Source organism: Dermacentor andersoni, chromosome 1 (genome assembly GCF_023375885.2).
Source record: "Dermacentor andersoni chromosome 1, qqDerAnde1_hic_scaffold, whole genome shotgun sequence".
Classification (NCBI taxonomy): Eukaryota; Metazoa; Arthropoda; class Arachnida; order Ixodida; family Ixodidae; genus Dermacentor; species Dermacentor andersoni.
In genome coordinates this window covers 56,756,380-56,773,125 of record NC_092814.1, presented here as the reverse complement: position 1 = coordinate 56,773,125, position 16,746 = coordinate 56,756,380, and the positions used below count along the sequence as shown (strand labels likewise).

At 42.2% G+C, this 16,746-nt stretch overlaps 1 protein-coding gene across 3 annotated transcripts in view; it reads left to right on the top strand.

Annotated features, from left to right (window-relative positions):
* Window positions 1–16,746, top strand: part of mbc (dedicator of cytokinesis protein myoblast city) — a 107,943-nt gene that overhangs the window by 82,044 nt on the left and 9,153 nt on the right. For all 3 annotated transcript variants that reach the window (XM_050190917.3, XM_050190918.3, XM_050190916.3), the window contains exons 40-41: window positions 9,545–9,809; window positions 11,791–11,890. In XM_050190917.3, the coding sequence (XP_050046874.1) occupies window positions 9,545–9,809; window positions 11,791–11,890 (365 nt within the window). The remainder of the gene's footprint in view (window positions 1–9,544; window positions 9,810–11,790; window positions 11,891–16,746) is intronic.

Here is a 16,746-nt window from a genome sequence, read left to right as displayed (position 1 = left end):
CTGATGTTCTTCAGCGTGCAGTGCTGTTAACCTGTCTGACAAGATGATTGTGGAAGCTCAGGCAAAAAAAAAATATATATATATATCTTTTTTTTTTAAATAAACGTATTTACGTGCTGTGCACCCGCACCACGCACTGCACCACTAGGGAGCCTTCACCACTCGACTGCAGCATGCCGGCAGCTAGCAGCAGCCGTTTTGCCTACCAGAGCCACTGGGTGCGTTCAGGTGGTCACGTTGTGATGTTGCCGGTGCTGTATGACCTACCCTGGGCGAGGCCTATTCTGCAGCCTGGAATTTAGATTTGCAACCTGCTTAAGTAATGTGACAAGCATAGTTTTGTGCTTTTTTACTCTCTGTAGACAAAACTGCAGTTGTACCTCAATGTAACAAACACAGACATAACAAAGTAAATCTGAAAAGCATGTAACGCAAATATACTTATAATGAATATTAGATATTCGATAGACGGCATTTTTGTGTCTGATGCAACATCGTTATAACGAGGTTCAACTGTATTAACAAAGTTGGCATTTTTGAATTTGCACCTCATAAAATTTAGGTGTTATTTGTAAATTTGTATGTTGTTTGCAAACTATAGGATTGCATACGTGGTAATCATTTTTAAGTTTTACAGACTCTTAAAAATCACCTGTGACAGATGGCATAATTCTTGTCCTTGAGCTGGATTGTTCGAAGAGGCAAACATTACTAGCACAAATAATTGAACTAATTAACAAAATTGACTAATTAGCCTTTTCATAAATTGCTTTACGGCACATTGCAATTTACAAATTGTAGCCGGTGAGTTTACAAGAAGTATCCACATGAAATTAATTTCCAGGATGACACCTGTTGTGAGATGTTATTTCCAAACGTATGGGACGAACTATATGGGCGTTTCAGTTACTTTTGTGCTTCAATGCATAAAAGAGCATTTTGTTAAGAGTGGAACAGTGCATTTTTACAGTGAGTTTGATGTGCATATCTTCAGACTGGTGTCTTTCTGGGAATTCATTCCAAGTGGATACGCCTTGCAGACTGACTGGCTGCAATTCGTAAATTATTTTTATTTATTTATTTATTTATACATACTGCAGCGCAATTTGCGCTATAGCAGGAGTGGGTTAAGAAAATGTACAAAAAAAAAGCATTGGAGTATACAGCTGTATACACAAGTGAACACTTTTAAAGACCACAGATAAAAAAGAAAATACACAAAAATACAAGTAAACACTTTTGCAAAAGAGCACTGGTGAAAGAATACACAAGTTATACAAATACAAATGCTGCCAGGCATACCCATGCCTGATTATGCCCATACCTATACCCATGATTATGCATCTGGGATGGCGGTTGCAAAAATTTGGGATGAGCATGAGCGAATGGATCCAGGTAATGAATTCCAGTCTTCGATTGAGCGGGGAAAGAAGCTGAATTTGAACATGTTAGTACGTGCGTAGTAGGGTATCAAGTTTAGGTCATGATGTCTTCTCGTGGATGATCCCGGCGTGAAGTTAATGTAATTATCATTTGAGAGCCTAACTAAAGAATTGACTATGGAGTGCAAGAATTTTAATGAGTCGATACGGCGACGAGAAGAGAGCGTGTTTAGGTTCAAGGAAGAAAGTGCTGAAGAGGGCGAAAAGTCTCGATCGTAACGATGACATATAAATCGCACAGCTTTTTTCTGTATAGCCTCTAGTTTAGTAATCTCCAACTGCTTATGCGGGCTCCAAACTACAGATGCATAATCAAGAACAGGGCGGATTAGAGATTTATACATTAGTAACTTTGTGTCTTTAGGAGATCGGGTTAGCGTTCGCCTCAAGTAACCTAACTTTTTTAGTGCTTTACTGCATATGTAGTCAATGTGTTTGGACCATGACATGTTATGCGTAAAAATTACACCAAGATACTTATACTCAGAAACCTTATCTACTGTACGGCCATTGGACGAGTAACTGAAAAGGGAGGGGGAAGATTTGTTGCAGAAAGACATCAGAACGGTTTTATTGAAATTAATGTTCATTTGCCAAGTGTTACACCAATCGCAAAACCTAGAAAACGACTCTTGAAGGCGATAATGATCATTAGAAGATTTAATCACTTCATATAAAACGCAGTCATCAGCATAGAGACGGATGTTAGAAGAGTAGTGAAGTGGCAAATCGTTTATGTATAATAAAAAAAGAAGTGGCCCAAGGACGGAGCCTTGGGGCACGCCTGATGTCACATCAACAGTAGCGGAGTCAGTCGAACTGTAAGAGACGAACTGGGAGCGAAATGAGAGAAAGCTTAAAATCCAGTTAACCAAATGAGGATTATTCAGTACAACATTAAGTTTAGCAATAAGTTTAGAATGTAAAACGGTGTCAAATGCCTTCGAGAAATCTATAAAAATTGCATCGACCTGGTTGCCTACGTCAAGGTTAAATGAAATGTCATGCGTGAACTCAACTAGCTGCGTTAACGTGCTAAAGCCGCGCCTAAACCCATGTTGCATGTTAGACAATAAATTATTTGATTCCAGAAAGAGCGTGATGTGCTTATGAATGATGTGTTCCAACATTTTGCATGACTGTGACGTCAGTGAAATTGGTCTGTAATTCGACAAACACTGCTTATCTCCAGATTTATAAAGAGGGAGCACTTTGGCTAACTTCCATAAAGAAGGTACAGTAGAGGATGATAAGGACTTTCTGAATATGACTGACAGATATTTTGATGACCACAACGAATAACGAACAAGGAACGCATTGTGTATCCCGTCCGGACCGGTGCATTTCTTAACATCCAGGTTTAATATAAGGTTGAGGACGCCTTCGCAGTTTATCTCAACGTCAGTGATTGCTTCAGAAGAAACTATAGTGGTAAGTGTCGGGATAAGGTTGTTATCGCAAACAAACACGGATTGGAAATACTTGTTGAAAGCATCGGATATCACCACCGGGTCGTTGGTGACGTCATTATCTATTCTGAAAGAAGTGGATGAAGCACCGCGAGGTAAAATAGAAGACCAAAATTTTCGTGGGTTAGTCCTTAACAAATTGTGCAGGCGAACGCGAAAAAAGAAATCCTTGGCATTTTGCAACATAAGATTGAGTTCTTTCTTTGCCTTAAGAAACCTATCCAATGCCATGGGATCAGTGCCTCTTCTGGAACGCCTTAACCTTCGAACGCAACGGGACAAATGCAAGATATCGCGAGTCATCCAAGGAATGTCAGAATTTTTTTTCTTAGTCTTAATGGGCACAAAACGTTCGATACATGATTTGACAAGACGCTCAAAGTAATTAGCAAGGCAGTTGACGTCCTGGTTGTCTGCAAGTGCACTAAACGTATCGAAATGATGAGATAAGGCATCAGTAATGGAGTTGTCGTCCGCACGAGTGAAATCAGGGAAACTAGTAAACGTGTAGGGGGATTTCGAAATTGGACAGGAGAGTGACACTAAAACGCCTCTATGGTCTGAAATACCATCGATTACGTCGCAAGAAAAGTCACGTTCGGCTAGGTTAGCGCTTAAAAAAACTAAGTCAAGGACGGAATTTAATCTGGTTGCGCTAGAAACAACCTGGGTGAGACCAAAGGACAAGGAAATGTTGATTAGTTCTTTACAAATAGCTGTGTCGCGACCGACTGCAGACAATGACGGCCAGTGGATGCCAGGGGCGTTGAAGTCACCCATACAGATAAAATTTGACGAAGCAATGTTGATCTCACTCATGAAGTTTGAAACAGCATGAAGAACATCAAGAGTAGAGCCGGGGGGACGATATATAACACTAATCACAATACGCCGATTGTGAAGGTAAATTTTACACCACACGGATTCTGTTTCTGGAGGAGAAGGCAAGACTGAGAATCGTATATCCGACCGGATAAGCAGTGCCACTCCACCACCAGTACCGCTAACTCTGTCTAAGCGCACGGCAACAAAACCGGGTGGAGTGAACTCAGATTCATAAATACCATTGTGCAGCCAAGTCTCAGTGATGCCGATAACATGGGGGGAATGAATAGATATAAGGGACAATAAATCAGGAAATTTTTTAACAATACTACGAGCGTTTATATTCAAGACAACAAGGTTCTCAAAATGACCAGGACGAATTCAGGAAGTGGATGGAAGGGAAGTCAAATGGCCAGACTCAGAAGAAGCACGTTGAGCGGGTGCCATTACTAATGAGTTTGAACTGTCATCCCAGTTATAACGAACCTTGTTAATGAAAGCATGATCGTATCTCAACTTCACAACAGAACCGCTGTCCCGAAAAGAGGCTGATGCATCCCAGATTTTTTTCCGAATTAACCGAACCCTAGAAGAGAAGTCTTCTTTAATCACGAAATTTGAGCCCTTGAGTTTTGAAGCGTTCCTAAGAACCTCGGTTCTGTCGCTGAAGTTAGAAAGTTTAAGAATGACGGGACGAATGTAACCAGTGCGTGCTCTACCGAGCCTGTGGCAGCGCTCAATACGAGGGCAGCTAGTATTCAGGTGCTGAGTAAACACAGATGAAACTGCACTCATCAGGGTGGTAGCGTTTTCATCCATTACTTCAGAAATACCGTGTATTATCAGATTGTTTCTACGAGAATGGTTTTCAAGGCTATCATTTTTTAAGACCAAGTCCGTTACCTTAGTAGTCAAGGCATTTATTTCAGCGCGTAAATCACGCAGTAAACTAGAGTCTTTGGACATAGGAGTGGATTCTAGTGCATGAACACGTGACTCTAAAACATCAAAGCGACGCGCAACTGACTGTTGAAATGACTTAATTTCCGCAACATCTCGTGCCAACTGGGTCTGCCCCTCCAATAATTTAGAGAACATATCGGATACCGAAGGGTCGTTTTTATCATGGCTATCAAAGGAAGGGCGAGCATCGTCATTCTCATCGGGAGCAGAACCGGATGCACGCCTAGACTTAGACCGAGGGCCCGGGCCAGGGTTGATTTCCACATCTCCGCTTAATAGGAGACAACTTGCGCAATACAATGCATGCGAACAGCAAGATACAAGACGTTGTGGGCAAGGGAGCAGCAGCAGAAAGCGATCATCAGATCGGATACACTCGGCATCAGAATAGTAACATACCTGCATGAAGAGCAAGCAGCGATTAAACATGGTGCCGGTGCCGCTGCAGCCTAGCCCACTGAAGAGACGATCCACGCGCTGGACATTTATACCGTCGGCTGCTGACGTCACAGACCGAGAGTTGTCGATGATTGGCTGATCAAAGGACAGGGCATCGGGGTGACTGGCATGCTGTAGCTTGAAGTGGGACACGCCGAGGTAATCGCATATGGTAGCGATAGCGCAGTTCTTGGGCAAGCACTCGATGACGTCCACGTGCTCGACCGCCGAGGGAGCCAAGTCAGACGAAGCAGTTCCAAGCCATGTGACACCGCAAAAGGGGGGTACAGCAAGGAAGCCGAAGAACTGCATGAAGAGCAAGCAGCGATTAAACATGGTGCCGGTGCCGCTGCAGCCTAGCCCACTGAAGAGACGATCCACGCGCTGGACATTTATACCGTCGGCTGCTGACGTCACAGACCGAGAGTTGTCGATGATTGGCTGATCAAAGGACAGGGCATCGGGGTGACTGGCATGCTGTAGCTTGAAGTGGGACACGCCGAGGTAATCGCATATGGTAGCGATAGCGCAGTTCTTGGGCAAGCACTCGATGACGTCCACGTGCTCGACCGCCGAGGGAGCCAAGTCAGACGAAGCAGTTCCAAGCCATGTGACACCGCAAAGGGGGAGTACAGCAAGGAAGCCGAAGAACTGCATGAAGAGCAAGCAGCGATTAAACATGGTGCCGGTGCCGCTGCAGCCTAGCCCACTCATTATAATATGTGCCATAAGGTAATTCATGAAAAAGTTAATTAGTTATTCCTTTGTTAATTACAGTTAAACTTCCATATAACAAAGTAGATAAAATCTGCAATTTGCTTCGTTATACTGAAATTTCGTTTAGTGAAATTCAACCTTTTATTCAAATGAGTACAGTTGCCAATCAATTTTTCTTACACAGAAAGGGGCCACAGAATTTTCCGAATTATTGGGCAATCAAAAAATGCGAATTTCAGTGAGAAAACAATTAGTTTAATGAATTTGTCCGTCTGTGACGAATGATATGATTTCATGCCGCCTTGACGATATCTTCACATAGGCGGTACGAATTAAGCGAACCCAGCCACGCTTTCACGCGCGATCCGCCCAGACGGCTGATATCGTCACCCGCACTGGGATGATGCTATCATGAAAAACGCCGGCAGCGCAGCGGAGAGTGAATGCTTCATCTGCCTCTCACTCCAGTGGGTCGCCGAAACTCGAGATTACGCAACCTTCCATACTAAACGCACGGAAAGACAGCTTACATGATGCCATGCCATTTCGGCAAGCCCACTCTTTCCACCCGCTGCACTTTAGCTCTGAACAGGGCACGTGGCTGCATATGCACTCAGCTAGCTGCACTCACACCCATGCGCAACCATGGCCAAGACGTGCACCAACTTACCCCTCACCCAGTGGCATAGCAAAGGGGTGGGGGGGGTGTCATGTACGTCTGAAGACACCCGAAAATTGTCGATATCCTCGCCTTCCTCGACTACACCTGGGGGGGGTGTGGGGGTGTGACAGAAGAGCTAACGGCCCCGGGTGCCAGACGACCTAGCTATGCCACTGCCCTCACCCCTCGCGCGTGCGTCATTGTGTTACCGCTAGCTCACTCCCCTCCCTCTCTTTCCCGTTGCTTGCACGGGGAGACTGCATTCGTGCATGAAGCCACCAACTTTCTCTCTCACCCTCACACACTTTCACTCACACATAACGCACAAAGTGCGCGCAGCGCAATATGATCTTATCACACTTGACTTTATATGGAACATGAGGCAAGCAGCGGCTTATAATTAAATCAGTTGACCATCTGCACCTGCGGAAGTTTCCATTTATTGTCTCGGCATTCCTTTGCTGCACAAGCAAAGTTTCGTTATATTGAAATTGCATACAAAACGCTTTGTTATATTGAGGCTCGAATTAGATGGTGTTGTATGGAGAAGAGGTTATGAAAAGTTAAATACTTCATTGTATCGAGAATTTCGTTATATTGAAATTCGTTATATAGATGTTTAACTGTACCTCAATATGTTTCGATTTCTCATGCAAGTAATGTCTGCTTCTCTGAACAATCCAGCTCAAGGACTAGAATTACATTACAAGCAACAGGCTATTTTTAAAAATTCTGTAAAACAAGAATGATGACACTGTATACATGAACATAGTGCCTATACATTGTGATTCATAATTGGTGATCACTTGGATGGTATTCTAAAAAAATGAAAATTGCAATGGATATTTCAATGTCTTTTGCATATACAAAGCTTGCTTTAATCATAAAAACCTTGATTATTAGTGGTTAAACTTCTGCTTTACACCTTATGTGACCATGCTGATGCTGAAATATAGGCCTCGGAAGAATACCCTTGAATGGAGAAAAGCACCAGCACAATTTTAAAGGCAGAGTGTGACAAAAGGACAAAAAAATTATATTGCCTGTAAGCTTCTCACTGTTCATATAGAGGCATAAACATTCAGTGTCAGTGCTATTTTATACATTTGCCTTTAGGGTGGACATGCATAATTAGGAGGGTATCAATAAAACCTTAGAGTTATCCCGACAACAAAACGCTGCCTGGACAGCATTAGCGGAGTACAAGGGACTGGGCTTTTGTTTTCTTCTTTCCTTTCTTGTTCATAAAGATTGTGATCATCTGTGCCATGTTTGTGCCATAAGATCCACAATGTGGCTGTAATTTTTCAGTCTAGTAATACAAGAACTGATGATGTAGTAATTAAGGCTTTAGCCATGATGCATAATGTAGGTATTGCAGCAGTGGGAATGTGTATTATCCACCCACTCTTTTTGTTTCTTATTCTAAGGCATCTGTGATGACCCTAATATGGGGCAAAGGTTCGTGTACTCAATGGTTCGGATGGTTCTCTTAGGCGGAGCCTCCGAGAACCCAATTGAGGACAAAGCCGTTGGTTTGAACACACACACAAGGACTTTTAATCAAACTAGAAGGAGGCATAAAGCAAATAGAAAGAAATAGAAAGCATGCCTAAAATAAACACTCAAGAAGACATTGCGACAAAGAACACACATAGGGCTTGCATGAGGTTAACGAGTGCGCGAGTCCGGGCTTGCCACGAGAGCGGGGACGCGTCACAGTCTCGACGCGGCAACGCGGCGACAAGCTGGTGAAAGGAGTGGCGTCGGTCTCACCATAGGTCGCGGTGTAAGCTGACCGACCGGGCGACCAGAGTGCGCCCGCTCTGGCTAGGCGAGGAAAAGCAGGCGGCTTGGTGGCACGAGTAGATGGCGTTGGCGTTCTGGCCGGGCAGCTGGCGTAGAACTCGGGCCCGAAGCCCGACTGTTCTCGTCTCGCCCACGGGTGCAGAAGCTCGAACGCCGGCCTCAAGCAGCAGGCGGCACGGCAGACGGGGGTGGCGTTCTGGCCGGGCAGCTGGCGTAGAACTCGGGCCCGTAGCCCGACTGTTCTCGTCCTGCCCACTGGCGTAGAAGCTCACCGGCGTTGAGGAGCTGACGGCACGCTCGGGTAGACGGGCGACGCACAGGAACAGGTTGGCAGGAGGCCCCGGGCGGGTGAAGTCCTGGTGGGCTTGGGTCCGGAACCTGACGGCCTGTCTTCAACGCCCGCTCCGGTGGTTGACCTCCTCCTGCCGTCGCTTCCTGGGACTCTCCTGGCATCTCCCCTGCGTCTCCTGTGCGTCTCCTTGCTTGTCCTCTCTTTCTGCCAGCGCACCACGCTTTTTCTTCTGGTCTGACCGATTTGGCATTCTCGGATTGGCTGCCTGACGCCCCGTGGTCTTTTCTAATTGGTTGCTTCTCTTCTTTTTGTTGTCTTTCATGCGCCGCGCGTTCTCGTGCCGGACGCTCTTCGGCGTCGTTGTTTTCCTTCTTCCACCTCGGCCCGCGTGCACTCAGTGTCGTCTGCTCTTGACCGTCGCGATCACCGCACCATGTCGCGCACCACACATCACAGCATCACTTAAGCTCAAATCAGTCTTTTCTGGATTTCAAGAGAGATATTATTTAGGTGTCTATTACAAATTTGTCCTGGCTTTGTGCTTACACAGTCGTAAAGTGACATCGTGCAGCTATGTTGGTTACCTAAAATATGGTATGGTAAGCTATGCTGGATTAATACTTGTTATTATGTAGAGTTAAATTCAGTACAGTGTTATCAGCCTCTGAAGTTTCTTTTCACTTTTTGAGATAAAAAGACCCTTTGCTTTTGTTCTTTTATCACAGCACCAGCCCCAGCTTTTTCCCTCTCTAAAGCGCTGTATGTGTATTTATTGTGGATTTACCTCATGGATTTATTTTGAAACTCCTTCACATTTCAGACCAGATTGGCTTTTTTTGTTACCAAGTCGCACATCGTTGCACATTGTCAATCAACAATGCAACTTGCTACTGCTTTTACACTTTACCTGCACCTTGCTCTGCCCCAGCCTGCCAAGTGTACCTGGGAAGCCACAAAGCACACCGATGGCCAGGGCGCTTGTGCCCTCAGTGTTTGCAAAGCAGAACTCGGTGGTGTCACCACACAAATCGCATGGAAAGAAGAGTCGTGACAGCACAGGACTTACCCTAAGGCGCAACTCTGCTGCATCGCTGAGCTCCCAGCATGAGGAGAAGTCACAGTCTCAGTGGTACGACCTACCACCGACTACTGATAAAGGATCAGAGGCACCGATCATTGAACTGAATGAACAGGTGAGTTTTCTTTTGGAGCACGTTCAAAATTATTGTCTGCTGATTTATAAATGTCCTTAAAAAATTATTGTGTGGGAGGGAAAAAAGAAAAGCAGTATATTTCTAAATTTCCGAACTTTTTTTTCTGTGTTGGTTGTCACGGCACTTAATATATGTTATTTTTATTTTTTTTTATTTATTTATCAATACTGCAATCCCCACTGGGGATTTTAGCAGGGTGGGAAACAATACATATGTAAAAAACACTATAGCATAGGCAACAAACACAATACAAATCAGGTCAACAGAGCTTGAACATAGCAGTGGCACAGCAAAATAACACATTTTTACTCAATACTTGAAACAAACGCCGAAAGTGATGATTTTAAAACTTGGTCATTGGTTAGATGATTCCATTCAACCACTGTTCGTGGAAAGAAGGAATACTTAAAACAATTATTACGCGTACTAAATGGGGTTATTGTTCGGCTATGTCGTTGCCTAGTAGCATAACCAGATGAAAAAGTAATTATTCCCGTGAGATCTGTCTTATAATGACCATTAATAAGTTGAAAAGGGAATTTTAGTCGTGATATATGGTTTCCGTGCATTAATGGTGGCAGTTTTGCTTTTGTTAAGAGGTCTGTCACTGAAGTGCATCCGAAACTGTTATAAATGAAACGAGCTGCTTTTCTTTGCACCATTTCTATCTTGTTAGTGCCAGTTTTAGTAGAAGGGTCCCAAATTACAGATGCATAGTCTAGCATTGGCAGAATTACAGCTTTATATGCAAGTAGGTGTACAGTGGGAGTATAAAGTTTCAAAGCCCTCCTTAAAAAAAAAAATGATGTTATTGTTGTGTTCGGTTATTAACCCCATAATTCCTAGCACCGCCATGTTGACAGCTTGAAATGCCTCTAAGATTTGATGGTGGCAAAAATAAAAAAGTGGGCAAGGCACAGAAGCTCTTATGTATATTTTTGATTTTTTTTATTTACATGTAATGTTAATTTGAAATTAAGAATATGTTACAACATATGTGACCTTAAGGGGCATTACAAGCATGCAGAAGCATTTGGGTTCACTCAAATTATCTTTTTTATGCTACTATAGACTTGGCAGATGTTCCAGAATCAAATTACTAAGACTTCAGCTCGTAATTGAAATGTCAAATATTCAGATGTCCCCACTGGTCATGTACAAACACGTTCCACACAAGGCTGATAAAAATTCGAAACTTTGCCATAGAGCTGTGAAACTGCTGTTAATTGGTACTGTGAAAGAGAAAATTGTCATCCACCTGACAGAAGCGTGAGGCAACAAAAAAAACCCATATAGGTTTCTAACAAAAAAAAGAAAAAAGGTCGCCGTTGAACAAAACTTCATTCTGGTTCAGGGATTGAACTCTGAACCAATGCCTTTCAGAGCAGTTGGTTCATAGAGCATACTCAGGAGGCAAGCAGATAGCAAGGCAAGGCTGAGTCAATCAACAGCTCGAAGCATAGGGACACTGAATATGGCATATCAGTTCTGTCAAAATTCACGAAGGACAGCAAGGCTCATGATAGGGAAAGTTGTCATCCGACAGTAGCACAGGACTGTCATGTGGCAATTTTTCCTTTCATGAACCTTCCTCCACTTTGCGGATTTCACGCGGGATCGAATCCCCACTGCCACGACTGCATTTCGATGGGGGCGAAGTGCAAAAGCGCCTTTGTACCGTGCATTAGGTGCATGCTAAAGAACTCCAGGTGATCAAAATTAACCCGGTATCCCCCCCTACAGCATGCCTCATAATCAGATCCTGGTTTGGCACGTAAAACCCCAGAATTGATTAATTTTTTCTTAATTTTTTTTGCAGATTTCCGTAGAACTGATTTGCCATATCGGTACTCTGCCTGGTACATACATGAAAAAAGCTTTTGTGGCATCTTAGATCTTATGTGGCACCCAAGCATGAACTCACTCTGCCTTCTTTTTTTTTTTTTTTTTTTAATGCCAGCTCACTCCTCATCGTCCCTTAAGATCAGAGGCTGAAAAGAGGCACAGCAGACCTTCCAGTGGCCAGTTCAAGCTCCCTCCTTCAACACCACCTTCTCAAGGTGATTGGACATGGAAATAGTCATTTTTAGCATCCTGAATTGCTTGTTGCGCAATTGCGTTTGGTTTTACCTTAGTTATACATAAAGCTGGGACTTTTTGCTGGGACTCTGCAGAATTTGAGAAAAATCACCGCCCAAGCACTCCATACAGATAGTTAACAAGCGAAGCTAAAAAATGCAGCCCTATGTTTAGCACTGGGTTAATCCCGACAGTTCATTAAATGACTGCTTGACAGGCTGCTGGATTCTCGGTACGTAGTTGCTGCTTGCGCTCGGCTGTATGAGCCTGTTCTTGTGCCCGGGCAGCTGCATCAGCACGGCATAGATGAGCTCATTCCCGGTTCTGCTCGTGGCGTTCCTGGTCGAAAGCTGCCTGCTCCTCAGGAGTACGTGGCCTACCCATTTCGGAGCTGTAGAGAAACTGTTGTGCGCGTGCTCGGCTGCAATGAAGAGCAACCACATCACTACTGGCGCAGCCAATTGCACACCTCTCTTTCTCGTTCTCTTTTTTTTTTTTCTTTTTGCACATGCGCATATGAGGTTTCGCTGAAGGAGTTTTTGACATACAGGCGACAGACAGATGGACGGACAAATTGGCTAGCCATATACAGCTTCACTGTAAAAATTGAATGGTGGTCTACCACTTTCAACTGCAGCAGTGCTCCTCTAAAACACACTACGAATGGTTTAATTCTGCCCATGTAATGGTCAGTCTCACTCATAAATATGATATTCGTGCCACTGTTTTGGTTGGCCTAATGCAGCACATAGACAGCCTGTGCTGTGGTTCGCGATAACTTGACTCTTGGGGGAGGCTCACCACTAGCAGGAATTTGGCAGCGACATCAAGATAAATGCCCATCAAATCGATATTACTAGGCTGTGCATGGAGCATGTATTGTTTGTTTCCAATGTGTGTGAGAGCAGCAGTGCTGTGGTGTGCAAGTGGGAGGCCTGGTTGTCTTTTCTTTTTTTTTCAAATACATAATGCATTGAGTTGCACAAGGGTCTCTCTTGTGCAACTTAGTGCTCTCTTACTGCTTCAAAGGCTAACAGCACCAAGCGTTCCACATGCTTCTTTGGTACAATGCCCATAAACAACACTTTTCTTGGTTGGCCTTGCAGACATCCCTGAGCTCATTAAAGCATGACTGAGGGCCCGCAGTATGTTAAATGCTGTTGTAGAGTGAGCAAGAAGAATTGGGTATCCGAGGGCCTAGGTTTTTAGGAACAACCATATGTAGTGAACATTAAGAATATTAAGTCTCTAGAAAATTTAACCGTTATTGTTAATTCTACATTTCAATATTTAGAAATACTGTTAATTTCTCCTATGTTTTCTTTCGCAGGTGTATTGTTTGCTCCTGAGCTCACATGCTACATCACGTAGCATGTGGTTGAATCAATGTTTCACATCTGCCATCATGGTCATGAATGGCACTGGCTAATGTTCCCAGGGTTAGGTTTAGTACATTTATGCAAATACCATATATACACATCTAAGATTTGCACTTCTGTTTTACAATTTCGACAAGATGCAGCCCTTACACAGTGGCAGACTATTTCAGTCCGTGTTTTCCAGTCGTACGTGATCACCACGATTTCTCTATAGCAAAAAAGCGAACACTGTTGTTTTCATAAGGAAGTTATTTGTTCCTGTGAGCTCTTCTTTCTGTATGGGCTGCCCACGTACGCAGTTTTCGTCAACGCTGAAGTTGTGGCCGGCCTCACGCTTTCTATCGTGCTGACAGGTGTGCACCACAACCTTTAGCTTGAATGCATCACCATCGTTGTCAGATACTTACTTCAGACAGCTTTACACGAAATGCACCTGGCCGAACTAACTCTTATAGGGGCACTCGCATCTCTTATTCAGTGTATTTTTCTTTTCAAATGCTTAAACTTCGGGCTGAGATTTCGTGCTCAACTCAATTTCTGCGGAATTCACCTTCCACCAGCACCAAGTCTTCTTTTCTTCCACATCCCTTTCCTTAATAATTAATAATATAATTAGCTATGAAGCTAATTGCTAATTTAAGAGGAAGATTTAGCTCGGGGCAAACTCCAATCCCTCCTACTCAAATACATGTAAAATGCAGAAATACTGGACTTCTTTTAATGAAATTTGTTGCAATTGAGAGAGAAAGTCAATTTCTAGTGACTGTAGGAAGCAGAATTTTCATTTAGGGCTTGCATTGTTTTGCAATAATTGCCGAAAATAAGTGAGTTTAGAAAAAAACAGAAGCACAAAGTTTACAAATCTGTACCTATGAACACATTTCTGTTAAGCTGCATCTGTTAGAGCATCCAGAGCAGACAAATTGAATATATGAATTTACAAGTTACATGAAAAGGTCACTATGTTTACAAAAGGTTTTGCAAAAGTCATACTCACAGAGGGGTGTATAATATATCAAATTTGTCTGCTTTATATGTATTATTAGGTACAGTTTAGAGAATTATTATATTGTTTTTCATTGCCAAGCTTCAGATTTGTAAACTTGATAGTCTCGTATTTTGAAATTTTCATCAAATTTTTTTTAAGCATTTATGGCCTTAATCAGAAATCCGCATCCTACAGTCAATTGACTTTAGCTTTTTTTTTTATGTGATGAATCTCATCAAATTTGGTTCAGTGGTTCCCGAGAAAGACTATTTCTCCTTTCCCATGTATTTAGATAGGAGCCCCCAAGCTAACGCTTCCTCTTAAACCTCAGTCATAATTGATTCCAAATTTAAATTAAAAAGGCAGGTAATTTCTGCTATGCTTTCCTTAGTTTTAGGTTTTATTACCATAAATGCAAAACACAATACATATATGAGTATGATACACCTTCAGGAGGAGGCCCAAAAGTAAGAACTGTGGGAGGGCCTCCTATCAGAATTGTACAAAACAATTTCAGTAAGCACAGGAAAGAATAGACAGACATATAGTAAATGACTAAAAAAAGAAAACAATAGAGAGAATGCAGAACTGATTAAAGTGACGAAAGCTTTAGAGACTATCCAAAACGGCTCAACGGTGACATTTTAAAATCAGGTTTTAGATTGATCCAATGGAAATTGCACTGAAACAGGCAGTTTGTTTACCATAATTTGTAGCAACTTTTGGTAGGAGAAAGTTATTTGACAAAGCAAACCTAGTTGGATTTTTATTAGTGAATCAATGAATTGGAAAAGCATCAATGGAAACTTGATGATTCTTGACTTTATACAACAGGACCATCAAACTATAGCTTTATACGTAGTAACAACAGGAAGTACATCAAATTTTAGAAATAGGGGCTTAGATGATGAAAGAGGGGATGTAAATCTTATAATTTTCATTGCCCGTTTTTGGATACTAATCAAGCGAGAAATGCGAGTATAATAAGTATTTTCCCAAGCAGTAATACAATATTTAATGTGTGTGTGGCTGAAAGTGTGGTAAAGTGAGAGAAGTGTATTGATGCTAAAAGCTGAACAAGTTTTAATTAAGGATCTTATGCTGAAGCCAATTTTCTTTACTAGATCCATATGAGCGTCAGATTTTAGATTGGAATCTACAATGACTCCTAGAAACTTCGCACTACCTATTTGATTAATTTCAATGTTGCTTATTCATATGTGTAAATTAGGTGTCGTAGATCTTTGAGGAGAATAGAAACCTATAAACTGAGGCTTAGCAGGGTTTATGCTTAAATAATTTTTATGACACCTCTTCCAGTCGGCGTACAGTGTAGTTTATCTAAAAGTTGAATGGGGTTTATGGCAGATGTTGCAATTGTCATATCATCGGCGTAAAGAAAACACTTATGTAAGTAATTATGTAAGCAATTATGTAAGTAACTGGGTACATCATCAATATATGTCACGTGTAAAAGCGGACCAAGAATGGATCTCTGGGGTACTCCTTTGGGGATGAGCCTTCGTTGGGAAAAAGTATCATTAATGAAAACACTTCGATATCTGTTTGAAAGATCATTCTTAAGAAGTACCAAAAGCGAGCCGGTAATGCCACAACTTTCTAATTTAGAAAACAAAATTTGATGGTTAATATTGTCAAAGCTTTTTTTAAAATCAGTGAAGACTGAACCTGCTATTAATCCCTTGTCCAACCGTGTTCTAATCCATTCAGTAAAGCTAATAACTGCGTGTTCTGTTGAAAGACCCATACTAAACCTGAACTGTGGCAGAGACAGTATATTAAATTTAGCGTAGTAGCCAGAAATGCAAATTTCAATTAATTTTTCAACTGTTTTGCTGAGAAGTGGGCATACTGAAATCGGTCTATAATTCTTTACAAATGTGGGGTCACCCTTCTTTAGTGTAGGAATAACTTTAGCTATTTTCATTTGTTTGGGAAATATTCCTGTGATAAAAATTAGGTTGACTATATGCCAGATAGGTTCAGCTATGATATATTTGATTGATTTAATACCTATTGAGTGTATATTGTCTAGGACTGCTCCTGTATTTTTTTAATTGCTTATGGTAGTTAGCACTTCTTCAGCTGTACAAGGCCGTAGGAAGCAAGATTATGGCTGCCTTTCCAGCTATAGCACTGTAGAACACAAGTTGATTTCTGAAGAGGAAAAAAGAACTTACAAAACACATTACTCATCTATTCCTGGTTTTGTACGACCCTGTTTTCGATAGTGATAGCCTTAACGATAGTTGTCTTGTTGTCTCGGTTTAGGTAGTCATTAACGACATCCAATTCCGTTTGTGCATGCATTGATTTTGCGTTCAAAATACCTTTTTTTTTTTTTTTGCTTGATTCAGAGCACTGTCTAACTGCACAGAAACTGTCTCGTAATGTGCTTTAAGTCATGTGTTAAACGGTTGCCTTTTCCTTTTTCGATACAGATGATCTT